This window comes from Pristiophorus japonicus, chromosome 3, assembly GCF_044704955.1.
Source record: "Pristiophorus japonicus isolate sPriJap1 chromosome 3, sPriJap1.hap1, whole genome shotgun sequence".
NCBI lineage: Eukaryota > Metazoa > Chordata > Chondrichthyes > Pristiophoridae > Pristiophorus > Pristiophorus japonicus.
The window spans coordinates 45,511,414-45,538,563 of record NC_091979.1 but is presented as its reverse complement, the minus strand read 5'-3'; the positions used below and the strand labels follow the sequence as shown (position 1 = coordinate 45,538,563).

General features: G+C 42.0%; 1 protein-coding gene across 1 annotated transcript; it reads right to left on the bottom strand.

Annotated features, from left to right (window-relative positions):
- Positions 1 to 299: 299 nt before the first annotated feature.
- Positions 300 to 16,892, bottom strand: rnd3b (Rho family GTPase 3b). Its single transcript, XM_070875331.1, has 5 exons — positions 16,545 to 16,892; positions 16,109 to 16,196; positions 7,324 to 7,433; positions 3,684 to 3,818; positions 300 to 1,558 (listed from the first exon to the last, which is right to left on the bottom strand). The coding sequence occupies exons 1-5, from the start codon at positions 16,686 to 16,688 to the stop codon at positions 1,307 to 1,309; spliced, it is 729 nt and encodes a 242-aa protein (XP_070731432.1). The 5' UTR covers positions 16,689 to 16,892; the 3' UTR covers positions 300 to 1,306.
- Positions 16,893 to 27,150: the final 10,258 nt, after the last annotated feature.

The following is a 27,150-nucleotide window of genomic DNA, read 5'->3' as shown; positions in this document are numbered from 1 at the left end:
TGAGGAGAAACTTCTTCACTCAGAGAATTGTGAACCTGTGGAATTGTCTACCGCAGAGAGTTGTTGATGCCTGCCACTGGAAACAGTCTGTCCTTATTCACTCCATCAAAACCCTTCATAATTTTTGAACACCATTATTAAAGGTTCCATTAACTTTCTCTGCTCTCGGAGAACAATCCCAGTTTCTCTAGTCTCTCCCGGTAATGGAGGCCTAGTTGAGCTAAACCCGTCTTATGAGTAGAAGTGATTGTACTAAATATATTCCAATCTGCATACCGAGAAATAATAATAATCAAAGCTGTGATCAACAGAGTTTTTTTTTATTTGGCAAAGAAATACGTATTCTTTGTAATAGATCATAAGCTTAATAAGCTCAGATTAAAAATACAGTTTAGTGATCAGGTACAGAATAGTCTGCTTATTATAAACGGCTTGAATAATTCTAATTGGTGGTTTTTAAACAAAGAATTATTGCAATAATTTACATCAATACTGGATTACAGTTTCCAAGAAAAAAATACTATACTTCAATAAATACTGCCAAAACATTAGAATGGACTTACAAACTTCAACATTCAAAAAAAATGGTAAGACGCTCTACAGTTTTTGAAAACATTTTATAATTTAAGTTTACAATACCTAATACAAAGAAGCTTTAGCCAGCCATTATATAATACCACCCTAAAGCATCATGATGCACCAATCATAAAGCATTGTTTAGTGAAGAAACCAACTGTCTAGTGGTGTAGAAACACTGGAATGACCTCATTTTTGCAATGATGATAGACAAAGTGCAACTACAGCGCTCATTATATGTTCAATATTATTTGGACAATATTGCCCCCACCACAAGTCCTTGCAAATACAGCATCCCCGAAAACTTCCAAGAATGAAGTATAATTGTTATTTTGCTTGCTGGTTTAATTTTGTTTTCCTTTCTCCCCCTCCCCCTCCTAACAAGCTCTTGTGTCTTCTACTACTGGTACGAGGCCCTCGCAAGTCTTTGACCTGGTATCCCTTAGGAGTTCCAGGGATTCACAAGGTTATCTTTCTCACATATTCCGATGACAGCATCTACACCCAGCTTTTTCAGACCAAGTCATTCCACTTGCTGAAACCCAAGGTTCCACATATTAAAAAAAAGGTGAAGGATATCTTTTCAAAGGCTATTTGAGACACGTTGGTATGTAAATGATGCTGTGCACTGCACGTAGTCCTTCCCTTTTTTTTGTCAAAAAAGCCTTTCATTCCACGTCATTGTAACTTCGTCTGACTGTCTCCATCTGTTCCCCCAACCCCACCATCCTCACATCACAGTGCAGCTTCGTGCCTTGTCTTTCCGCAAATCGGGAGACACTGTGGAAAGTTCCGGTCTGCTGGGCACATGTGAAATCCTTTTTGTGGCTCGCTTGGACTGGTTGCGTTTGACGTTTTTGTTTGGCTTGTTTACACAAGCCAGCGTAGCTACGTGAAAAATGTCTCTTACGCTGTTCTCCGATGACAACGATGAGCACTCGATATATGTTGCCGCTCCAATCTGCTTGGCCATGTTGGTACCCTGAAGAGACAACAAATTGTGGATTAATTAATGGATCAATGGCATGGCCACAAGGACGGCTTTACATTTAAAGCTCATTTTTTGGGGATCAAAGTGGAATTTCTTTTAATAATTGATACAATAGATTGCACAGTCAACCTGCTCAATAAAGTGTCTGTCAAAAAGCATGTTCTACGATCAATTTCATGATGTGGAGTTTTTTTTGTTTGGGTCTATCGAGGGGCAACTGTAAACAGTGAATAATATATCAAAGTGCGACATAGAGTGGGAAGCTATTACAGTACAGGAAATATGTTCAATATTTCAACCAATTGAAGTATCCATCAGTGCTTTATGCTCTTTGAACGAGTGAAGGTCATTCACTCCATGAAGCCCACTTTCCACAAATCACACACAAGAATCCCTCAAGAATCACCCTGTAAACATACACTGGGAATCTTGTAGTACACACTCGGAATGTATAGTTTTGCAACTGCGCATGGAGACAAATAAAATAGATTTTGTCCCTTTGTTATCAATGCTCATTGTTCCCCCCCACCCCCGCTCCCTCACCAGCACCACCCCCTACCGCCTCCCCGCCCCCACAAGTACAATACTTAAAGTTCTGATCCATGCTGTAAAGAGACGATTATATTTAAGCATTATTGACCATATATCACATTGGAAATATGTCTGAAAACCTGCTTTCCTAATGTCCCTTATCCATGTGCTACTGCAGTGGAATTTGCTTTTCCCTCCACCACCACAGCAATGTCTATTTGAAAGACATTAAGAGTGAAGAGAATTGAATTAACTATCATTAATTGGGAATCAATGATAGTGGAGAGAGGCGGTGAAATATTTTACCCTTGATGCAATCAAGTTTGGATAGTATGTATGTGTTTCAGAATATTGGATTTCATTCCCTCGGTGCTATTTTTAGTGCACCCGTTATGCATTTGCATAAATTGTTATGTGCACTATTTAATACTATTCAAGTTTTTAAAAAAAATTAATGCTATTTCACTGCATTAAAATTGCACCGAACAGAATTTATGTAAAATCGTTAATAAGTCAACCCCCCAAAAAATGAAGAGAGAATTAAATGCCCACATGTTATTTCCATTTGAAAAGGATTTTTCTTTTCTGCTATCAATCTTCATCAGTAGCAGACCCGAGATCGCTGACTACGTAAAGATTAAACCGATCTAAAAATGAAACCAAGAATGTGGTAATGCTGATGAAGCACCACTCTTTGCAGATGTGATGTAAGCCATCAGGCCTGTGAGTGCACGGTACGGATGTAGCTGAGCTTCCAAAGGATTGGAGTGTTTAAAAAAAAAACAATTGAAATGCTGCAGGGCCACCCCTCCTAATGCTATGTTGGGATATTACACGGAATTTAACTGGTACAAAAATACCGGCACAAAACATATGACTTGTATGGTGGTTCAGCAGCTCCACCTCCAACAAGACCCTCTCAGCTAGTTTGTCTGATGCTGGAAGGGCACTTACTGCCGCGTACATTGAAATACTGCCCAAGATGCCAGTGTGCATCATAATGCAACTACATACGTTGAACCTGCCTTACCTACTGGGGTAATTGTGACCATTCCTTCTCCCTACATACCAACACAGATGTTAATAAGCTTAATTATGCGGCTGGGTGTGATGGGCTGCTCCAACCTTTCATGCATGGTTTGTTAGGGTCCCAATCTATGGTCTTCATAGTGCTGCCATCATGGCTTTATTCAAGTATGCTATTTTATAAATGTAATGAGCAGCTACCCAAGCACCACCTATCTTCAGGACGGTGTTGCTATAGTCATGACCCTACACTTCACTAGAGCAGTTTATTCTGATTGTTTAATGGGAAACCTGTACATATCTAAATATCTCTACTAAAAGACTCTGTCATGCCCTGAAACTCAAAAGCATCATTGGACATGGACATGTGACATCATGCACACGCCCGCACATGCTCAATGGGACTTCCAGATTCCAAGAACTGTGTGCTAGAACTGTTGACGCGGGGTTCATTGTTTCTCTTTGGCCAAGTACAAGCTTGAATGAGAAGCACACAATCGACACTCATTCCTTTGTACCAGAACAATGGCTGTCACTGAGAATGGAACTAAATACATACCTGATCATAGGACACCGGATTCTGTCGGTGATTGGACAGTTCCACTAATGTCGTCAGGTCCGTGCGCAGATCAGATTTGCAGCCGACCAACAAGGTTTTTGTGTTCGGGCAGAATTCTTGGATCTCACCTTTCCACTGTAAAGACCGGAAACAAATAGTGAGGCTTTGTTCAAAATTAAAGTCTATTTCTTTTCAAAGTCACTGGTCATGGTTGCAACATGCACTTTTTAATGGAAAACATTAAACAAAGAGCTATTAAGCATAACTTAACAACAGAAGACAACAGGCAGCATGTTAACGCTTTGCGTCATATTCTCAGTTAAGTAGAAGTGCGTAAAAAGCAGTTTAGTTGTAAAGGATATCAATAGTTTGGCTCAGTGTTTATTACCATAATATCACAACGAGTTACTGTACTTTAAACCATTCGAGAAGAAAAGACATGACTGCACTCGAGGCCTGAGGGCCAAGCAGGGCAACTCTAATTACGTCAATTTGCATTTAATCATTTACCACAAAACTTGAACAATGCGCAGCTGGATTAATGAACTTTGTGACATTTATAATGTTTAGGTTGCTCGTTGGCCGCTTGCGATTTGTGAAAAGATCATCCTTACAGGAGTCACGACTGACTGCTCCTTTTTGTTGTTACTGCTGCTGGAACTGAATTCCAGAAAGTGCACATTTCAAAATTATGCGTTCATGAGATTTCAACAACAACTTGTCTTTATACAGCACCTATAAATTAGGAAAATGTCCCAAGGCGCTTCATGGGAGTATAATCAGACCAAAACTGACACCGAACCAAAAGAAGGGATTAGGTAACTAAAGGCTTGGTCAAAGAAGTAGGTTTTTAAAGGAGCATCTTAAAGGAGGACAGAGATAGAGAATAAGGGAGGGAATTCCAGAGCTTGGAGCCTGGATGGCTGATGGCATGGCTGCCAATGGTGGGACGAAGGCACAAGAGGTGCAAAAAGTAGCTTCGGTAGTTGGAGTTAAGTGGTGGAGGGGGATGGAATCAATGGGGAGAGTGCTAGGACTGGAGGAGGTTACAGATAGCGAGGGGTATGGAGGGATTTGAGCACACGGATGTGAATTTTAAAAATCGAGGCGCTGGTGGACTGGAAGCAAATGCAAGTCAGTGAGCCCAGGGTGATGGGTGAGCTGGACTCGTTGCGAGTTAGGATACAAGCAGAGTTTTGGATGAGCTCAATTTATAGAGGGTGGAAGTTAAGAGGCCAGCCAGGAGAGCATTGAAATGGCTGTGCCTGGAGCATGGAGGTGGGTTTCAGCAGAAGATAAGCTGAAGCAGGGGTAGATATTAGAGAGGTGGAAGTAGGTGGGCTTTGTGTGAGAGAGGGTATGGGGTCAGAAGCTCAGCTCAGGGTCAAATAGGGCGCCGAGGTTGCAAAGAGTCTGGTTCAGCCTGACACTGTAGGCAAGGGGATGGAATAAGGAAATTCTAAGCATAAAAATACAAGTATCACTATTATATGTCAGTGATTAAAGAAGAAATGGTTCCTATTAATTAGCTGATCCGAATGTAATTTCCTAATGTTAATGATGTGAATTGTAAATTAAAGCCAATGAATTAGGTATTGGGTTAGTATTTTCCACACTGCAATTAGATAGTTTAAAAACAATCACTAGGTGGCTGAAATCCCTGTGTGCTATTTTTAGTTCACTGTTAGATATGTTTGCATTAAATTCCTGAGGGTACTATTGCAATAAAGTTCTGGGTCACAGAGTTAAAACAGTGCACACAGGCACTTCACTCAACCCTGTCGCGCTCGAGCTGAGATAGCGCGTTAATAAACACTGGCTGTGTTACTTGTTGCCTGTACATATCAATCTAATAACACAGATACTGCTTTTGTCATTATACAAGCTTCAAGAAATGCGATTGCGTTGGTAGAAAACAGTTGCCAAACTCGCATCAAGACTTTCACCTGACGGGAAGGTGAATTGCCTTTGTTTCTGTGCCATTTGGATTGGTAAATGAACAGATGAGACATGGGACAGGAATGGAGGCTGCAGGTCACCCTGCCAGAACATATCCTTTTGAATTCTATTTAGGATTGTTCAAAGATAGAGCAGGAACAGCATGTAGAACAGCTTATGTGCAGAACAAACAGTACCATCGAGAGACAGAAGGTCACCAGCCACTCTTCTATAAGGGCATTATGTTAGAACATAATTACTCAATGTCTTCGATTACAGATATTTATTTCTGGAAAATGTATTTTCCATCTCTGACAAAATTAAACCAAGTTACTGGGAGTGTTGCACAGCAGATCAAAACTGAAAGTCAGAGAAAGCGAGCGTGACGGCCATGGGATTTTAACAATTCTTGAAAATGGGGGCCAGCTGTCTCAGTCCTGATGCTAGATGTCCTGCAGGATGTGACTATTAAATGCCTCCCTTACGCAAGCTTCCCTTCACAGGCATACTGGAGACTGGCAGGCAGACTTGGCACAGCACGCACTGTTTCGTTTATCTACTTGGAATCCTCCCGGTGAGTTAGCCACTGCGCTCATGGTGCAATGAGTCAAAAGTCACAGCTGTACGCAAGACTGCAAACAAACGTGAGCCCCTCCAGCAGGAACAATTCAAAGCAATGTACACAGAGCTATTATTCCAAGGTTTATTAAGAGGTACAGCTGCCTTCTTTCCACAATAACCTAAACAGAAGGTTCGCTGTGACATTTACTGCAGCTAAATTTAATCTAGGTTATTGGAAAAAGCAGATTGTAAATTCATTGACTTTTTGCTTGCATCCACTTTAGCTTGTTATCCCTCTCGATTTTATTTTAAAAGGGCAGTTAACAGGCTGCGATGAACCGCATGGAGATTGTAATAGGATACTGAAATAGATTTATAAATGTAGAATACAAGAGTCAAAACCCATCAACACCAGCACCTAAATTGTTAAAACAGGCCAGCAAGAGAATGCCTTTGGGCACAGTACTCATTGTGAAGAATTCTGGCATACTCTTAAATGCATGCACCTTCCATCAGAACTCTTAATATTTCTTGTTCCACTGCTTTATGCTTCCAAACGATTATCTGCTAGCTTCAAGGCAGCCATTTGTGTTGAAAGTTCCACTCCAATTACATCATCACATTCCACTGTGGTCAACTTCCAGTGAATGCCATTCACACCCAATCTATGACAGCACTGGAACTGACAAGTCAGGATATCAATGCAGAAATTATACAGAGCGAGGGCTTCCTTCGGTAAATGCATTTGTTTCAGCTTCAAAAAGTTAGTACTGTACGTTCTCTACATGTTTTCAGAAACGGTTTGATTTGTCAGTACAATATTCAATAAACAATGCCAAGCAGGATTCAAAAAGCTGTGTTTTCACCGTAAACGTGGCAGGACTAATTTGTTGAACAAAAACAAGGAGAAGACAAAATGATCAACTGAGTGTTTTTCAAGTGAAGGTGGTTGAGGTGTTAATACTGTGGGATATAACTCCACTTAGGAAACAGACGTGAAGGAGTGAGAGTTTGGATCCTCTGCGCTTTATGACAACTACATTATGGGATAAAGTGATGTCCCTTTCTGGCAAATAATTTCTCTCCAAATCATAATTACATTGTGTGTGTTAAAATGAAATAAGCTATTTGGTGCACCTACCTTCTTGAGCACACTGTCGAGGGTCTCCGGGCGACTTATATCGAAACAAATCAAAACTGCATCAGAATCTGGGTAGGAAAGCGGTCGGACATTATCGTAGTAGGGAGATCCTGGATAAAAAAACAACCCAAATTGTCAGTTGTACAATCGTCTTTGTGCACAGCACATACATTAAACTGCAGCCTAACAAGCAAAGTCTCGTCTGCCCCAATCTGGCATTCTTCAGTTGAACACCCCTTAAATATGAAACTGTAGAATTCCCCTGGTAGCTCATTTCAGGCACAGTGGTTTAAAAAAACATGCAGACAGCTCAGGGGAAGAACGTAATTCGGATCCTCAAGGCTGGTAAGACAGGAGCTGTTAACACTCATTACCATAAAACAGATATGACAAAAAAATAAAGGTGTTTGTTAAACACCAGAAAAAAAAGTCTTCAGTATATTTAATCTGCACATGTTCAAATACCCAAATGACAGCCCTTCAAATTCATGCCATTTGAAGAATGATAACTCCACTTTGTTATGGTACTAAAATACAAATAAAGAAGTACTTGCATTTATATAACATCTAAACGTGCTTCCAAAGCACTTCACTTCCCATGAAGTCTTTTGAAATATTAGGGTTGCTAACCCTCCCGGATTGGCCGGGAAACTCCCTGGAATGGGGCATGAATCGCCCATTCACTGCTGCTAACAGCTTGGGAAAACGGAGGCCTAAACTCACCCCAGCAGCGGCCCACCCCCGCGCTCAGTGATGTCAACAGCCGCTGCCATGGAGAAGCCTCCAGCTCGGTGACATCATCACCCCCCCCCGCCTTCGGTTTCCCCTCTTTCCCCACCTCCTGGTTCTTGGAGCTTCTTGCACAACAGCTGCTGACGGGAAACCACGAAAAAGGATATTGAACTACAAAGACCCAACAGTTATAATGTAAATGCAGTAATGGGTACAGACGTCACATGTTCAGACATCACGTGATCAAACCTCCAGGAATTCCACCAACCAGAATTGCAAAGTAGCCAAACATGGCAGCCAATTTGTGCACAGCATGATCTGACAAACAACGAGATAAATAATGAGATAATCTGTTTTCGTGATGTTGGCCGATGGATAAATGTTGGGCAGGACAACAGAAGAACTCCCTTGCTCTTCATTGAATAGCACAACGGGATACTTACATCCATCTGAGCAGGCAAAAAAGGCCTCATATCCATGCCTTTGTTACCTCTAGACCCGTCTATTCCAATGCTCTCCTGGCCAGCCTTACATCTTCCGTCCTCCATAAACTTGAGCCCATCCAAAACTCTACTGCCTGTATTCCAACTCGCACCACGCCCCGTTCACCCATCGCCCACCTATATTGACTCCTGGTCTGGCAACGCCTCGATTTTAAAATTCTCATCCTGGTTTTCAAATCCCTCCATGGCCTCACCCCTCCCAGTCTCTAAATTCCTCCAGTCCTACAACCCTCAGATCTCTGCACTCCTACAATTCAGTCTCTTGCGCATCCCCTAATTGCTCCACCATTGGCGTCCGAGCGTTCAGCGGTCTAGGCCCCAGGCTCCAGAAGTCACTTCCTACATTTCTCCAGTTCTCTCTCCTCCTTTAAGATGCACCTTAAAACATACCACTCACCTGTCTGTCTCGGTGTCAAAATGTTTCATAACACTCGTGAAGTGCCTTGGGATGCTTTACTACTCTAAAGGCGCTATGTTAAAGGCGCTACATAAATGCGAGTTGTTATTGGTATAACATCTTTTTCTTCACCTCTGACAGTGTTAACGCTCCCTCAGTATTGCACTGAAGTGTCAACCTAGATTGTGTGTTGAAGTCTCTGGAGTCAGGGTTTGACTTAGAGGCAAGAGTGCTACCACTGAGCATTTATCAGACAAAAGTTGCGAAAAATAAAGTACACCGTAGTACCTAAAATGAGCAAATCACATTTGTTACAATAAATAGCTGGATAGGTTTTTCTCCTCCCCAAAAATGGACATAATATAATCACGATTGTTTTCCCTTGCTTTAGGTACTGTGCAAACAACCAGAGTGACTTATAGAACAGAACGGCCTTCTACTGTAAAGGGTCCATTTTAATTGTAATATGCAACAATGTGTTCTTCATTATGTCAGGTTTGATGATTAATGAGTGAGAAGGGGGCAATGCAAAGCCTGGTAGCTTAAGAAACTGGATTAAAACAGGTTTATCGGCCGTAGCCTCAATGGCAACCCTCCATGACCTGTTGATTTACAGCTAGCATGACCCAGCCTCCATACAGCCACGGAGTATTCCACTTAGAGCACGTAATGGGCTTCTGGAGTAAAAAGAGGCAATTCTAATTGTAGTTTGCAACATAGCTGATAATGAATTATTTTACAAGAATGAATTTTGAAAATTCATTGTTAACTACTGCCTTTATTCCTACTAAACCAATGATTTCAGCTCCTAATTTAGTGGATTTCTTGTAAATACTGTGTTTGAATTCTGTGCCTGGATGGTCAAAACTGCATTATTTCATAACATGACTGAGCATATTTTAACCTTCTCCCAATAAAGTTATTACATTAAATTTATAACAAACAGGAATTGACTGTAGTATCACCATTGCCAATTGTCGAAGCACTGGGTGTGGGCAAAGAATGAAAAACTAAAATCACAAGTGACATCAAGCTCTGAAAGGCTAGCATTGGCTATTAAAGCAGAATTATCACTTCATCACACAGGATCAGTTTAGTAAACTGAGTTTAGAAAGCACATTAAAATGAGAGGCAAGTTATTAGCTGTGACCAGAGTGTCTGACTGTTCTGCCTTTTCATTTTACAGGTTTTTTCATTTGCTTCCTGACAAATACTGCGGCTCATTGCACTGCAGTTTAGAATTGTAACACCCATCACTCAAACCCACTGGATTCAGAAACTGAAGCGTGTAGTGCCAGAGTCCTCGTCAGTCCTCATTCAGCTGGCGAGTCACTCTAGCTCAATGGATTGTTTAATTATTTTCTTTATTTTAAATTTAGTCTATTCTTCCCAATCACTTAAGTTTCCTGAAGTCTTCACTGGATTAGGAGCAAGTCTTTAGTGCAGTCTGGCTGGCCTGCTCAGAATTGAGCTTCTGTTGTATTATCACTGGTATACGAGAGCACGAGCAGCAGAGAAAGATATCCACATTCCATGGATCAGAATGCCATGGGAATGAAATGGACACTGCCCACAGGAATCTCCTTCTACACTGGAGTGGAATTTGTCAAGTGTTCAGATCACTCACATAAAAACAGTACCACTGATCTGGAATCTCTCAGAATCCCATTCAATATCCATTTTGAAAGGAATGAGCATTACAACATACTGTTGTGATGTCAATACCAGTGGGCATTCCACAGAGTTCCACCCATATCATGCAATTCTTGCTGCCACTCTTAACCACTTTCAATTGACTCCCCACTTGTAACACCAAGATGATTTTAGTTCAGACGACACAGATCTGGGTGAGCATTCAGGTATCAAGAGTTGAATTAAAATTATAGGGAGATCACAACACTCAAATTATACTTAACATTTTCTTAAAAATCACTTAATTTTAGAAGAGTGGGCAATACATAATCTAGAGACAGATATCTCATATTTCACATATTCTTCATTCTCATGTAATACTTACATTTAAACAATGAACTAGAAAGTATAATGCATTTTACAGACAATGGTTATAATTTGGTAGTTAATCCAATCCTTCCAACTGCATATAATGCACAATTAGAATTCCCCCAGTGAACCAAAAGCTAATTTACTTTGAAGCTTCACAGATGTTCGCGTGTGAAATTAAATGATACAATGAAAATATTGCCTAATCTCCCATACTGATCACCTGAGAAAAGCAGTTAACAGGGTTGCACATGACTGTTGTAAATGCTTTTGGTAAGGAAATAAAATAAAATGGGGACTCAATAATACAAGGACCATTGGACTATACGAATACTTTACAATCTTGCACTGTGTCTTTTGGCATCATCGTGCGTCAAGCTAAACTCTTGTAGTCGAATGAGGGGGCACAGGTTAGGTTCTAAGGCAATGTATTTGCAACAGCAAGGAACCTAGTGGGTTGTGTTTAATCAAGTTACAGGTCTGAAGGAACTGAACAATATTTATGTGGTTGTTAAAGTTAAGCTGAGTGTTGGGGAGGGGAATGAAAAAATTCACTAAGAAGATCAAAAGAGGAATCATGATTTGGGGAGCTCTTTTTAATTGTGTAAACATGGCAACATAAAATGCAGTGCAGCAGTTCAGTCCTCCAATATGTTGCAGCATAATTGGAAGCTTAAGGTTTATCGCACCTGGTAATTCTACAGGGACTTCAGTGAAACTAGTTCAAAAAGAATCTCCTCCCCCACACAGCTTAAAACACGAGGAGCATTGTGAGATACTGACTCGTGAACCAAAAGTACAATTATGCCTAAGCAATATGTGATGAGTTGGTGAGGAAAACTGAATATAAATGTATAGATGGGCGTTTTGAAATTTCACTAACTGTACCATTATAAATCAGTGTGTGTGTGAGAGAGAGTGATGCTTTAAACTTCATAGCCTAGAAGCCCACAAGCTGGGTTATCAATAGATACATCTTCACTCCAAGATTAGACAGCCAAACTGAAATGGGACCATACCACATCACTGGGTGCTTACTGTCCATAACAGAATTGCATTTCTTTCTCAACTTCATATCTGGCCGGAGTTTCAGCTGCAACTCATGAAATTCATGCTAGTATAACTATCTCATCTCAGTTTTTGCAGGAAAATCCATTGTTGTATGGGTGCTATTTGATAACCAGCCTCAGTCATGGGCCCAATGTGGCTACTGCATAATCAATTCATTCACCCTGATTCACACAAAATGCTGTCAATACATGAGCTGTAGTTCAAGGGAGGCAAATGAGCCCAAGAATCTGTTCAAAGTACTATCTAAAATCTTACTGTGGAGAATCATGAAGCAATATTGATGAACAGGGTAATACAGCTATAAACTATTAAGTATTTAAGGTTTTCAAATTACCTTGAGCTATCAAGCAGGCATTATGCACACTATTTTACTGTAACCATTTACAAAGGGGCATGAAAACATTAATTTAAGCAGTTAAAATTAAAACGTCTGATGTTACACACACTGGCTAAGTAGTACGGGGTATTGACAATCAAAGATCTTCAGCAGACCCCATCATCTGCAGAGCAGTCACCACATTAAAGATAAGATTGTATATGGATCATGGGTTCTTCAACTATCTTCTTGCCAGAGGACTGGACAAGAGAACATTGATTTGGGTCACCATTTCATTGGGCCTAGTTAAGACAAGATAAATGATCAAACAGCTGCACTCTTGTCTGCAAGGTAAGTTTATCTTTACAATGCACATAATTTCAGAACTTCTGTTCCAAAGGCAATTAGCTGCTGCCACCAAACTGAATGCCCTTCCTACTTACAATTTACTGCACCAGGCCAATAGAGCTCTATATGGTAATACCAGTTCTTTCTCAAGTACCAATATCAAGAAGGCTATGCATAGGCCATTACTTATTTTTTATCAACTGGTCGGTCTTATTTCTGGAACCATCGCTACATTTTCCAATAACATTACACTCACAAACAAAACAGGGCAAACTAGTTGGGTTGCTAGACAAACTTAGTATGTTTTTAAATATCATCCCGACTCTCTATTCAGTATGACTAACACACACACACCATTTGAAATCTTAAGACATCCATAATGAGAATTTCACTATAGTTTCCAGGAGTAAAAAGTTAAACATGTGCTCCAACATTCAAGTATTGTTAGTAAATCTTTCATCATGCGTAGACTTTTTTCAGCAATAAAGTGGTATTATAACGTTTGCAAATTGTGGCACCTTATCTACGAGAAATAGTGAGATCAGTTCCTTAAAGGCTGTAGCGATAATAGCTCAAGAATTTTGTAATGGAATCATGTAAATTGTTAATGTGTGTACAATCCAATTAGAAATCTTTTGTTTCATCACCAACCAGAGATATTAACTGTCCCAAGTATTTCAAAGATTCACAAGGGACCTGGGCTGCCATTAGGTATTAAGAATTTTAAATATTAATTAATTATGAGCATAAAGGCAGTGAAGAGGGGGATATTTTCCAGCAATGAATCATAATCCAAGTGTATTTACATAAAGGGGACAGTCCATTTAGAAAGGACAAAGCAATATCATTATCTCTGTTGGACCTCTGAAATTTAGTGGTCCAACTTTTGATTAACAACCAATCCATCATCGGTGTTCATGCAAAATTGGGAAGCAGGAATGCAGAACTCTCATGATTTTGGAAGTTCTGGCCTCATGGTAAAGCCATTGCTTTGGTATTAGAAAGCCTTAAGCAAGTGCCCTAAAAATAGCCACCACCTAAGGTTTCAAAGGCTCTTTAAAGCTTTTGTCTTGCTTCAGTAGGGAATGCCTACTGTGTTTTGAATGACATGGCTAGTTTAATGGAGCAGCACATTTAAGGGGGACAAGTAATTAGCTGGCCCACGATGGGCAGCGCTGTGACCCACAGAGGATTCCAGCCAAAAGCAGGATAGTAGTGAGAGGATTTAACCAATTATAACGAAATAAAATTATCTGGCAGACGTCTCGAAGTGTTCGGAGTGCAGTTGAAGGATACCCAAGTCATTGATATTCCCAGCACATCACTCCTCGAAGAAAAATAACACTTTGATGAAGCTATTATATAATCAGCTTTAAGCAAGTATAAATGGCACTTTAAATCCACGCCAGATTTTAATAAGTGTTCCATAATACGGAGGAAAACAAATTCTAAGCACTCAATTTAACATTTTAATTCAGTACATTGTTTTATTTTATTCTGAAATTCAGGATGTAAAGTACTTTAAGTTGCAAGTCTCCAGGGTGCCCCATTATTATAAGACATTAGCCAAATGTCTTTCTAAATCTCTCTCTCTGCACAGTTAATTGTTAGATACCTTTTAATCAAGAGGAAGCTGATAGGTTTAACTAAATAGCCGACAACCTAACTTACCAAAGAGACTGAGGAAGTCAATCACAGATTTAATTATAGGGAGTTTGAAGCTGTCTGCCCTTCCAATATAATTTATTGCAACAGTCTGAATTCCAATATCAATACCTATTCTAAAATGTAATATGATTATTGCCTGGAATGCATCTACCCAGGAATTCACTCGATACAAAGGAAATCCGATGCAATGGGTACACAATGGGTTCACACAGTGGGAGTCGAAGCAATGATTGGGGAGGGGGGGCAAGGAAAATCTGGAATCTTGTCCTGTCTTAATGAACTAATTGTATGGTTTACAATTCTGCCTTTGTCTTTGGAAAAATGTCGAGTAAGTAAAGTGTAAAGACGATTTCTGGAGATATCCAACATCTCCTATGTGGGGTCACATTCTGTTGAGAGGGGAGAAAAAAAAGTACACCATGACAACTGGTTTATATAGGGGGCGACATTGTCCTCTCGCTGCCTCTGCTGGTAAAAAGATTGATTTACGCTCCGGACAGTCTTTATGGCTTGTCAACGCAATTCCTGAAATACCAGTCTGGAAAGGAAAAATTCCAGCACTGTTAGCTCACATAAATGGAAACCATTTCAAGAATGCTTGATCGACACAAGCCTCTGCAAGCAATCAAACTCCCTTGCTGGCAATCGGGGCAGTTATCTCGACTCCTCGACCATCTTTCCGTTTTTGATGTGCCTTTAAATACAGTGCTTTCATGCTTGTACATGAAGACAACTTTCAAACAAACCGCAAGCTGAGGACTTTGGACCATCCTATCTCTGTCCATTCCAACCCTCTTCTAAACTGCCATGTTATGCAAGTGCATACAAGAAACTCCAATAAATATAATGTAGTGTAACCGGCCGGAGGCTGACTACAGTGATTTGTGATATCATTACATTTATGTATCAGTAAGCGTATTCAGGAATAATTTAAGAACACGACATCAAAATGTATTCATATAAACATTTTAAGTCCCTTAAAAAAAGAGACCTCTAGGGTATTAAGGGGTATTTCTCCAATGTAACCCACCCTTCCCGCCGTGTAGGACGAAGTTGGATCGTATTTAAATACTTTGTGGTTGAACCCGAGATGCTCCTTCGCCGAATCGAATCGAAAGAATTTCCCGTCTCCTGACTTCACATTCCCTGGGTTCCCATCCCTTTATCTGAAAACCTTAAGACAACTACAGTGGGATAACGCTCGGAACATCCGATTTCTCGGTGTGGTGTACTTTATTTTTAAAAAACAATTTTCGCTTGTAAAACAGCCTGTGTCTATCTACCTGCCTACTGGCCTGGAGTGCCCAGAGGCGCCGTCCGTCGCCGTCCCTTTGTTGAAGAAACCAACCCGTGTCAATTGCCAGGCTATGCACCAAAACCATTGGCGAAAAAAAATAGATTCTTGTCGAGAGCGCGTCCTTGGCCATTGGTACTTAAAATATATTTAGAATGTCATCCTAATCCCCGATCTCAACAATCAGCACACAGTAGACTCGTATTAAAACACGGTTTTCTTAAGATAGCAGATTGACATGTTTCTGAGCCGGATCACCCAAGTTGCTGCCGGTTAAGTAACGCAGGTTTCTAACTGGGTGAAGAAGCCCAGAGGGGTTCGAGATGCTGGCTTGGGTTAGCACAGTGCCTAAAATTCCTGGAGCTCTTGTCATCCGCCGCCGCCAAATGTTGACTCCGGGAGGGGAGGAAAGAGATTTTTTTAAATTAAAATTCAAGAGCTGGGATGTTTCTTACCTGAAGTATCCCAGAGACTGAGTTCTATCCTTTGTGTTTCAATCTCAAAGCTAGCGGTGTAATTTTCGAAGACGGTGGGCACATAGCTCTAAACACAAAGAATGAGAGCGATTTTGAAGTATAGATTTTTTTTGAATGTTTAAAAATACAAAGGGAAACAATCCAAGAAGCAGAAAGTGTTTAAAACAGGTGTGCATGCAATAATTTCACATTCACCGTCAAAAGATTAAGTCATTGAAAAGCTAAATCATTTAAAATAAATCGCAGGCATATGAAAGTAGATTTAACAGCACCTGCCAGTAAATGTTAAAAACACAATAAAACGACAAAAAGGTGCGTGGATTCCGTTCAGTTTATATAATTAAAACGTCGTAACTCGAAAGATCATTAATAATATCAGACACAATCACAAAGTCAATCAGATCCGGGAACATACCTCTGGAAAACAATCCTTGGCAAAAACATGCAGCAGAGCGGTCTTTCCACATTGACTGTCTCCCACCACAACTATTTTGCATTTCACTGTTTGAGTATCCATCGCGTTTTTATTAAGCTTCTGGCTTGGCCTTCTTTCCTTCATTGACGTGGATTTGGAGGGAGGTTAAAAAATAAAGGAAACTTCGTTGGGTGATCAGATGCTAACAGCAAAAGACAAATAATCGCCGGTGGAAAAGTAGCAGGCGATGTGCGGAACGCTGGCTTCTTCCCTTAAAAAAAGGAGCGCCTTGGATCTAGTCTTGCCTTCCCCCTGCCCTGCTCAGCGCTGCAAGCTACCCACAACTGTTTCTGCTTAGGGCTTGTGCACCTCCTAATATAACATCTCGCTGCCAATCCCGGCGCGCTGTCACCGCGGATGGGAGGGGAGCGATTGTTCCCCGCCTTCTCCATATATGGAGCATGGGCTCGCTTTGGAGCAGTCCGGTTCCCAGCGCACTGAGGGCGGTGCAGCGGCTGCTGGTTCTGCTGGTGCTTGTAGTCCACATTCAGCCTGGGCTGCTGTGCAGGCGAAGCGCTGAACTACATGCTCCGGCCGCCCACCCTGTCAATCAAACTCGCAGTTTCCCCCCCTCCCCACTCCCGCCTTCAGCTGATTGGCTGCCCGGCTCATTCTATTCACAATGTTGCAACGCCCCACTTTCGTTGATTGGCTACTGTTGAGTGGGCGGGAGCCACCGCGCAATATCATTGGCTGTCAGTTTTGTCAGTCACACGTTCCGCGTTCGCCACTCTTCCGCAGCCCGGTGTTCTCGGGATTTCACTCTCTTTTCCCCTGCACCTTCCACTTAATAATGCTGCAGCAACTCTTGCTATAGCTACACACATCCACCGCCAACACATAAAACGTCATGTTTGAGTGCAATTTTAAATTTTAACATTAAATGTGGCAATTGCAAACATTTCACCTTTGTCCCTATCGAGGCAGAAATATGTCTTGTGGTGACTAGTTTGTGGTGATCATTTTTATATTAGCACAAATGCATTACCACTCCTATAGCTTTTCTTTTCCCCTTGCAGAGATGAAATGGTACTGCTTCGGATAAAGTCAGAGCCTGTGTTTTAATATCCACAGCTGGGCTGATATGGATATGCAGAATCGTGGAGGAGGTGTGCGTGGCTATAGCAAAGCACCATTATTATGGAAAGTGCGGATAACTCCTTCGGAAGATAGTGCACCGAGTCAGGAGTGTAATGCCAAGTCAGTTGCTTCACATCTTCAAAAGGGTGTTGCATATGTAATGTTGCTTTTTACACTTGTTCTTTTCAACAGAATACCGAGTATTAAATTACTCATTTACTTTAGCTAGTACTTAAGACCCAACTTTTCAAATTATTCTAATCGCTTGGTTGTACTGTGTATCGTTGGCGTGGGACATAGTCGAGGGATTTAGAAAGGAAATAATTGTAAATCTGAAATTGAAAAAGGAATCAGAAAATGATGGGCATGCACAGCAGATCCCTCAGTATCTGGAATTGGGAAAAGGCAGGTTAAGGTCTGGGGAGCAGACCCTTTCAGAACTCACAAGGTATAATGGGACAAATTACATTTTCCGGACAAGGGAACCTTATTGCGAGTTTAGGACCAGAAACCATGCGTGGACAACAGGCGAACAGAAACGAGCGCTTTGCCTGGACACGTTCCGCCACAGCACTCGAAAAGGGCATTTGCAAAATAAAATTTCCCCCAGTTTTACGGGACTGTGAGCACAGATTACATTTAGCTGTCGCCCTCTGCAGTCTGAACGAAGGTCTGTACTGGAGCCCGAGGGGGGTTAGAAACGGGAGATTGTTAACTCGGGGAGCACGCCGTCTGGTTTAGAAAATGAAGTCACAATCAGCTCGGGCAGCTAAACAGTAAGAGGCAACATGCAAATAGAAAGAAGCGGAAGAGAGAATCGCCGCGGAGTAGGAAATTATACTTTGAGCAAGACACAACAAAGAAATAGACAGTAAAGCTTAAGACAGAGGGCAGGGAGAAAGTGAGATCAAAGAGCCGTTTGTTTTAAGCAGATATTAAAGCAGGAATGTAGACACGGAAAGCAGCAGGATGTGGGAAATTCCCGCTGATAGACTCGAGGCGGGCCCATACCCGGAACAATAGGACTGATCAGTATCCGTTTGAAGGATGTGCAGAAACGTACAGTTGGTTCATTGGGAATTACCGTCTGTGTTCCATGACGTAGGGCAGACAAAGTTTAACCAGCCGAAGAACGGAGGATATATTTTGGGATTCCGTTCCCTGGCTGGCTCAGTCGCTAAATTTGGAACAGACCAGGAAACTCACCAGCGCACTTCAGGTGGTTGCCTTGCTCCCTGGGGCGACCCACCGGCTCCCCCGCCAGCCACGGCAATCCCAGAGACAAAGGAAGCAGGCGAATCACGGGACATTAAAGTCATGGTAGGAGGTTTAGAGGTTATTTGAGGGGGGAATGTTTACGCCCAGAGGGTGGTGGGGGTCTGGAACTCACTGCCTGAAAGGGTGGTAGAGACATAAACCCTCACCACATTTAAAAAGTACTTGGATGTGCACTTGGAGTGCTGTAACCTACAGGGCTACGGACCAAGAGCTGGAAAGTGGGATTAGGCTGGATAGCTCTTTGTCTGCCCCACGATGGGTCGAAATGCCCTCTTTTCCTGCTGTAAATTTCTATGATTCCGTGATTTCCCAATAGGCCAGACCTGAACCATACAACCAATGGATGTCATCTCAAGTTATCTGCACCTCTAACCCATTCAAACAATAAATGTTTTGGTTAAAGGGGGGAAAAAAGATTCATTCAGTATAGCGTCTTTCACAACCTCAGGATGTCGCAAAGTCCTTTTGCAGTCAATGAAGTACTTTTAAAGTGTAGTCACTGGTTATATGTAGGAAAGACGTCAGCCAATTTACACACAGCAAGCACCCACAAACAGCAATGTGATTAATCACCGGCTAATCTTTTTAAAGTGCCGTTGGTTGAGGGATAAATATTGACCAGGATACAAGGGAGAACGCCCCTGGTCTTCGAAATAGTACCGTGGAATCTTTTACGTCCACCTGAGGGAGCAGTCAGTGGCTCGTTTTAATATCTCACCCAAAGGACAGCATTTCCGGCAGTGTAGCGCTCCCTTAGTACTGCACTGGCAGATCATGTGTATTAGGATTGTAGAGATTCAGCCTTTAATAAGTGAGTTTCACTATAACACTATTAATCAGCTAAAGCACTTGCAATATATGTGATGCTGTATGCAACACACTGAATATGCTTCAATGGAATATTCACACCTTCACCAAGCGGTGAAGCCTGTGTCTTCCTTGAAAGGGAAATATTAATGTGTGTTACTTTAGGTCATAAGTCTTATATATTTTTTGGTTGGACATATGTTCCCTTGTTAATGTTTCTCCTGCTATCACACTTTGAAACAAAATAACATCAGTTTGACAAACACTTGTCATTTGTGTTTCTCACTTAGGATTTATATTCCAATACACAGTGGCTAGCTCAGGCACGGATAGTAACAGCTGCTGAAAGGAGTGTTAGGCTGCAACATTCATTATCCATCAGCTGTTATTTAAAATACAAAATATTTAAAATAAATTAATTTCAAGTAGAAATTAATGAGCTCTTGCACATGTATTTTGCCGATAGCTGAAGGCAACTGCATCTTCTTATCCAGCTGAAACTGAACCTGCCCCCCCCCCCCCCCAAGACAGTGCATGGTAGGATGATAGACACAATAAAGTCACTATTCTCCCAGGAGGGAGGAGGAGATTACATGAGGTTCATTAAAATCTATCTTTTTTGAAAATGGTCGTCCTCAGGGATATACGGCTGTATCCTACTTTCATTTAAAAAAAAACACAAAGAAGGCATTCCAAATGGTATCTTGTAAAGAGAGTTAACCACAGTGCTACTCATTTACAACAGAAAAATGCCCTTACTTTAATTATATAAATTGACACTTGGTAACTGCAGTAGTGTGATATGTTAAAGCAGCAATGCTATTGGGGACTTGGCCTTGAGGGTGCTGCACGGACCAGTCCTGTGCAATAAGTTTTTAAGTCAGTTCACAGATTCCCAGACTGCCTGCATTTTCTGAGATCTGGAGGAGTCTGTGTTCCACGTTTTTATGGAGTGTGTGAGGTTGCAGCCCCTCTTCCAGTATTTGAAGGGATTGCTCCTCGATTTCTGGCTGCACTTCAGTCCCATGCTCCTGATCTTTGGGCACCCGGTGCAGAGGGGAGTAGGTAGGTTGGAGGGTCTCCTCGTGGGACTCCTTCCGGGCCTGGCCAAGGTGGCCATTAACCAGTCCAGGCAGCGGGCGGTCAAGGGGGTTGTTCAGCCCGACTGCCTGCCTCTCTTCCGTGGCTATGTTCGCTCCTGGGTGTCCCTGGAGTTGGAGCACGAGGTATCTCCCGGTACGCTCGTGGCCTTTCGCGACCGGTGAGCACCGGAGGCATTGGAGTGCATCATCACCCCCGGCAACCAAATTTTGATTTGATTTGTTAGGTTTTCTTCAAGGTTTTTGGTTAGTTTGCAGATCCTTGTGGTTGTGCCCCTTTAATAAGGGGACACATGGCTGAATTGTATTATTTAAAAGAGTTAAAGCAGAAATGCTCTGCTTTGGTAAAGTGGGGTAAGAGGGTGGGATGGAGGAGGAAATACACAATCAACTCCAACAAGAGAAAATGTGTCGCAAAGGGAGGAGGAGGAGTCTTTCCTGTGCTGTTGATTTGTACCTCCTAATGACTGGCTTACATTGTGACTGGTGAAGGTCTGGTAGGGGTTAAATATTGGCAAGACCAAAGCTGTTGTCTTCGACCGTGCCACCAACTCCATTCCCTAGCCACCGATTCCATCCCCCTCACTGGCCATTCTCTGAACCAGCCTGCTCGCAACCTTGACATCCTATCTGACGCAGAGCTCAGCTTATGAGCCCATATCCTCTCCATTATCAAGACCGCCTACTCTGCCTCCATAATATCACCTGTCGATGCCTCTCCCTCAGTCCATTTGTTGCTGAAACCTTCATCCATGCACTTGTTACCTTCAGACTTAGAAACATAGAAACATAGAAAATAGGTGCAGGAGCAGGTCATTCGGCCCCTCGAACCTGCACCACCATTCAATATGATCATGGCTGATCATGCAACTTCAGTACCCCACTCCCGCCTTCTCTCCATACCCCCTGATCCCCTTAGCTGTAAGGGCCACATCTAACTCCAACGAACTGGACAACAACTTTCTGTGGTAGAGAATTCCACAGGTTCACCACTCCCTGAGTGAAAAAGTTTCTCCTCATCTCGGTCCTATATGGCTTACCCCTTATCCTTAGACTGTGACCCCTTGTTCTGGACTTCCACAACATCGGGAACATTCTTCCTGCATCTAACCTGTCCAGTCCCGTCAGAATTTTATATGAGATCCTCTTTCATTCTTCTAAATTCCAGTGAGTATAAGCCTAGCCGATCCAGTCTTTCTTCGTATGTCAGTCCTGCCATCCCGGGAATCAGTCTGGTGAACCTTCGCTGCACACCCTCAATAGCAAGCACGTCCTTCCTCAGATTAGAAGACCAAGTACAATGCTCTTCTGGCCTGCCTCAATCTTCCACCCTCCATAAACTTGAGCTTGTCCAAAGCACTGCTGTCTGTATTCTATGTGGCTGACCAACATTGGCTCCTGGTACAGCAACACCTCAAATGTAAAATATTCATCCTTGTATTCAAGGGGGAGAAATTGGGGTCGTTTGTGCTTCACGGGAGTGTGGGGGGGATACTAACGGGTCACAAACAACTATTCACCCGGGCGCGGCGGCGCTAACGACTCCTGCTAATTTCCGCGGGAGTTCAGTGGCGGCGGTAACCGGTAGTGCCCCACTTTGCTGCGCCGGTGATGATGACCTCATTACCATGCGCAGTGTTCCATTTTCACCCCGGAACAAAAATTGCCCCATGGCCCCTGAAGTTGCGCCAAGCGATGACAGCGACAGCTTCAGGGGATGTGAACGGGCGGCAGGAGACTCGCAAGTTATAGGGAAGGTGGCAGGTGGGACAATAAAAAATTTGCTGACTTGTCGTGGCCAGTTGCCACTTTGAACATAAGAACATAAGAAATAGGAGCAGGAGTAGGCCACCTGGCCCCTTGAGCCTGCTCCACCATTTAATAAGATCATGGCTGATCTGATCATGGACTCAGCTCCACTTCCCTGCCCTCTCTCCAACACACTTTATTCTGTTATCGCTCAAAAATCTGTCTATCTCCACCTTAAATATATTCAATGACCCAGCCTCCGCAGCTCTCTTGGGCAGAGAATTTCATAGATTTACAAACCTGTGAGAGAAGAAATTCCTCTTCATCTCAGTTTTGCATGGATGGCCCCTTATTCTAAGACTAAGCCTCCTAGTTTAAGTTTCCCCGATGGGTGGAAATATCCTCTCTGCATTCACCTTGTCGAGTCCCCTCATTATCTTATATGTTTCGAGAAGATCACCTCTCTGAACTCCAATGAATAGAGACCCAACCTACTCAACCTATCTTCATAAGCCAACCCCCTCATCTCCGGAATCAACTAAGTGAACCTTCTCTGAACAGCCTCCAAAGCAATTATATCCTTCCTTAAATATGGAGACCAAAACTGTATACAGTACTCTAGGTGTGGCCTCACCAGTACCCTGTACAGTTGTAGCAGGACCTCTCTGCTTTTATACTCTATCCCCCTTGCAATAAAGGACAACATTTAATTTGCCTTCGTGATTACTTGCTGTACCTGCATATTAACTTTTTGTGTTTCATGCATAAGGACCCCCATGTCCCTCTGTACTACAACATTTTGCAATTTTTCTCCATTTAAATTATAATTTGCTTTTCTATTTTTTCTGCCAAAGCGGATAACCTCACATTTTCCCACATTATACGCCATTTGCCAAATTTTTGGCCACTCACTTACCCCGTCTATGTCCTTTTGCAGATTTTTTGTGTCCTTGTCACACATTGCTTTTCCTCCCATCTTTGTATCATCAGCAAACTTGGCTACATTACACTTGTCCCTTCATCCAAGTTGTTAATATAGATTGTAAATAGTTGAGGACCCAGCACCAATCTCTGTGGCACCCCACTAGTTACTGTTTGCCAACTGGAAAATGACCCATTTACCCCGACTCTCTGTTTTAAGTTTGCTAGCCAATCCTCTATCCATGCTAATATATTACCCCCAACCCTATGAACTTTTATCTTGTGCAGTAACCTTTTATGTGACACCTTATTGAATGCCTTCTGGAAATCCAAATACACCACATCCACTGGTTCCCCCTTATCCACCCTGTTTGTTACATCCTGAAAGAACTCCACCAAATTTTTCAAACATGATTTCCCTTTCATAAGACCATGCTGACTCTGCTTGATTGAATTTTGCTTTTCCAAATACCCCTTTACTGCTTCCTTAATAATGGACTCCAGCATTATTCCAACAATAGATGTTAGGCTAACTGGTTTATAGTTTCCTGCTTTTTGTCTGCCTCGATCTGGAAGCCCGGCACCCCACTTCAGTGCCGGGCTGGTGGCTCAGTATCCAGCTTTCCGGTGGTCCAGGTAGGGCCCCACCAAGTTGACAGCTTTGGCCCGCCCCTTTAATGAAGGAGAGAGCCCCTCCTACACAGCACCGCTACGTGGCCCAATGTGTAGCGCTGCGCCCTGCTCCTGACCCGTCTGCCCCGTTAGCGTCCCAGAGAGGAATTGGAGCGTGGTTTTTTGTGCTCCACTTCCTCTCGGCAGTGGTAATCTCAAGAGTGGGGCGGGATTTCAGTACCTGGCACACAAAGTACCACATCGCGGATGTTCCCACCTCCAAATGGAATTTCTCGCCCCAAATCTCGACATGGCCTCACCCCTCACTTTCTCTGTTACCTTCTCCAGCCCTGAGAACTCTGCGTTCCTCCAACTGTGGCCTCTTGTGCATCCCTGATTTCCTTTGCCCCACCATTGGCGCCCAGGCCTTCAGCTGTGTAGGCCTTAAGCTCTGTAATTCCTCCCTAAACCTTTCTGCCTCTCGACCTCTCCTCCTTTAAGATGCTCCTTAAAACCTGCTGCTTTGACCAAGCTGTTGCTCACCTGTCCTAATATCGCCTTATGGGGTTCAGTGTCAAATTATGTCTGATAATGCTCCTATGAAGCACCTTGGGACATTTTACTACATTAAAGGCACTCTATAAATGCAAGTTATTGTTGTTCATCCACTCACACACTCAGATGATGGTAAAGTATCACTCTCGGACATCACAGGTACTGAGGAGTGATGATACTTAGTTATCTTTCAAATATATTTCATTGATGGAATAAGAAAAGCATTGTTAACTATTATGACAGTATGGTCATAGCTGAGCCGATGTGCTGCTCCCCAGAGTAGTGAGAGGACGATTAGTGCCTGCAATCTTTCATGCTGTAAGTTCCTGAACTCAATAATTTATAGTGGGCAATGCTGAATGGAAACTAGTATGTACCTCATGGATAGAATGAAAAATAGGAGGTTGAATCCAAGGACATCACTTATATGGTAGAGTCCAGCAGGCAGCTCAGTCATTCAGTCTCCTGCACAAGAAATGGTGTGAGGGACAAAAAGAAACTTTAAAAAATAGTTAAAATAAATTATCTATGTTAAAGAAGAAAGAAAGAAACACTTGCATTTATATAGTACCTTCCACGACCGCTGGATGTCTCAAAGCTCTTTACAGCCAATGAAGTACTTTTTGAAATGTATTCACCGTTGGAATGTACCTGTGCTGATGATACTTTGTTATTTTCAAATATATTTCATTGGAGTTTCAAGAGACTACAGAACAAGTGATCTGACTAACTGCCGTCCAACACTTTTGTAATATGCATCAGTGACAAAAGTCAATGATTAAAATGGAATAATGCCAACCCTACAAGTTCTGCCTATGAATAAAGCTGATAGGATGGGGTGCATTCCAAGGCAGTAACTCACCTTCAGGTTGCTATGAGATTGATAGTAATTTTCCATGATGACACACTGTCCATTGTATTTTTGATTCCATGAGTAAATGTGAAAATACATTAGTGCAAGGGTTATTTTTCCACATTATTAATCTTGTTTATTGCTTAGAATTTCACATGCTTTAATTGTAATTAATTTAAATTATTGAATACAAATCGAATATAATGCAGGAAATATGCTTATCGCACATTTAATGTAACACAAACATTGGAAACTTTTTTGCCATCTCTTTGTTTGTTCACAGTGCATTGTGTGGTCAAGTGCAGCTCTGCATGCCATTTGCAGTTAAACAGTACCATCTGTGTCGCTGTAAAAATCATAGATCAAAATAATCTTTATTAAATTCATTTCTGGGGGTTCCTCCCAATCATGTAAACGGCATTTACGCCATTTTTTTCTGGGGTTTCCCTGGATCTTCCACTGAAGTTAAGTTGGACGATCGAGAGAACCCTCAACACGAGGGACTGTCTAATACTATACTACTCTACCCCTATAGTTTCTTTTCCTTCTATTTGTTTCAACTGATTTAAAATAATTGTGTCGAAATGAAGGGTGCTGGTGACATAATTGGGAGGATTGACTTAAAAGAGCCACTGAATTCAATCGTGTAAGGGAGATGAATGAACCTATGCTGCTGAAGTGACAACTGCGGAAACAGCCAGGGTTAATGATTGTATCAGCTGATGTTAATTCAGCTCTCACACTGCAAGACTCATGTCAGCCAAATTCCCAGAAGACGTCTTGGGTGTCTGTTGTTTTAATGTTTGCTTAAGATTAACAGAAAAGCAGAAAGAATCAAATAGATATTGAAATGAGTTACAATCCTCTGTAAATGGCATTTGATTTTTCAAAGCGAGAGTCAATTATTAAGCCATATTGCAGTATAAGCAATGAGATGCAAGCTCTCTAGATCGGTACCCCATCACTTCTGTCTTATACTGACTCCACTATAACTAGAATGTAATAGGATCTCTCCTCCCCCTATGTCAGGCCACCTTTGCAGCAGTCCCACTTCCCTTTTGAACATCGCTGTCACTCACAATGTGTTGCACAGTTATAAAACAGTGTAACATGTTTGGTAAAAGTTGATCGTAGTGATGGCAGCATTATCACAAAAGATAAGTCAATGCAGCAACACTTACTTGTTTCTGATATGACAGCGCATAAGAGATAGAGTGGGTGGGCACATTACAAAGTAAATAACACAGAATTTTGGTTGAGGATTTAGTATTGGAAATCAGGGGTACTGCTGTACGAGGAACAGTGTATGACCTAAATCTCTAATATATTTCACGACTATTGGCACCACAAGGTTGTTTAAATCATTTACTTCTGCCTCTTTAAACCCAATGTGGCTTGGTCAACAAATCTGAGTATGTTGATTTACCACCTACAGTAAAGAGGTTAATAGTGTCACAGAGTCCCAGGCAGTTCACAGAAATATGATGAGTTACCTCAAAATTGGCACAAGTAGGTTAGCACATTCATGATAAGGTATCGTGTCATTGGAAATGAAAAGGATAGAGTGGCACTTTGAAATAAGACCACTGTG

Excerpts from the sequence above, each read along its gene's own strand:
- rnd3b (XM_070875331.1), bottom strand. The coding sequence starts at position 16,688 with ATGAAGGAAAGAAGGCCAAGCCAGAAGCTTAATAAAAACGCGATGGAT. Across the intron at positions 7,434-16,108 it reads CAGTCTCTGGGATACTTCAG|GATCTCCCTACTACGATAAT; the intron begins GTAAGAAACATC and ends TTTTTTATCCAG. Across the intron at positions 3,819-7,323 it reads TCGACAGTGTGCTCAAGAAG|TGGAAAGGTGAGATCCAAGA; the intron begins GTAGGTGCACCA and ends CGGTCTTTACAG.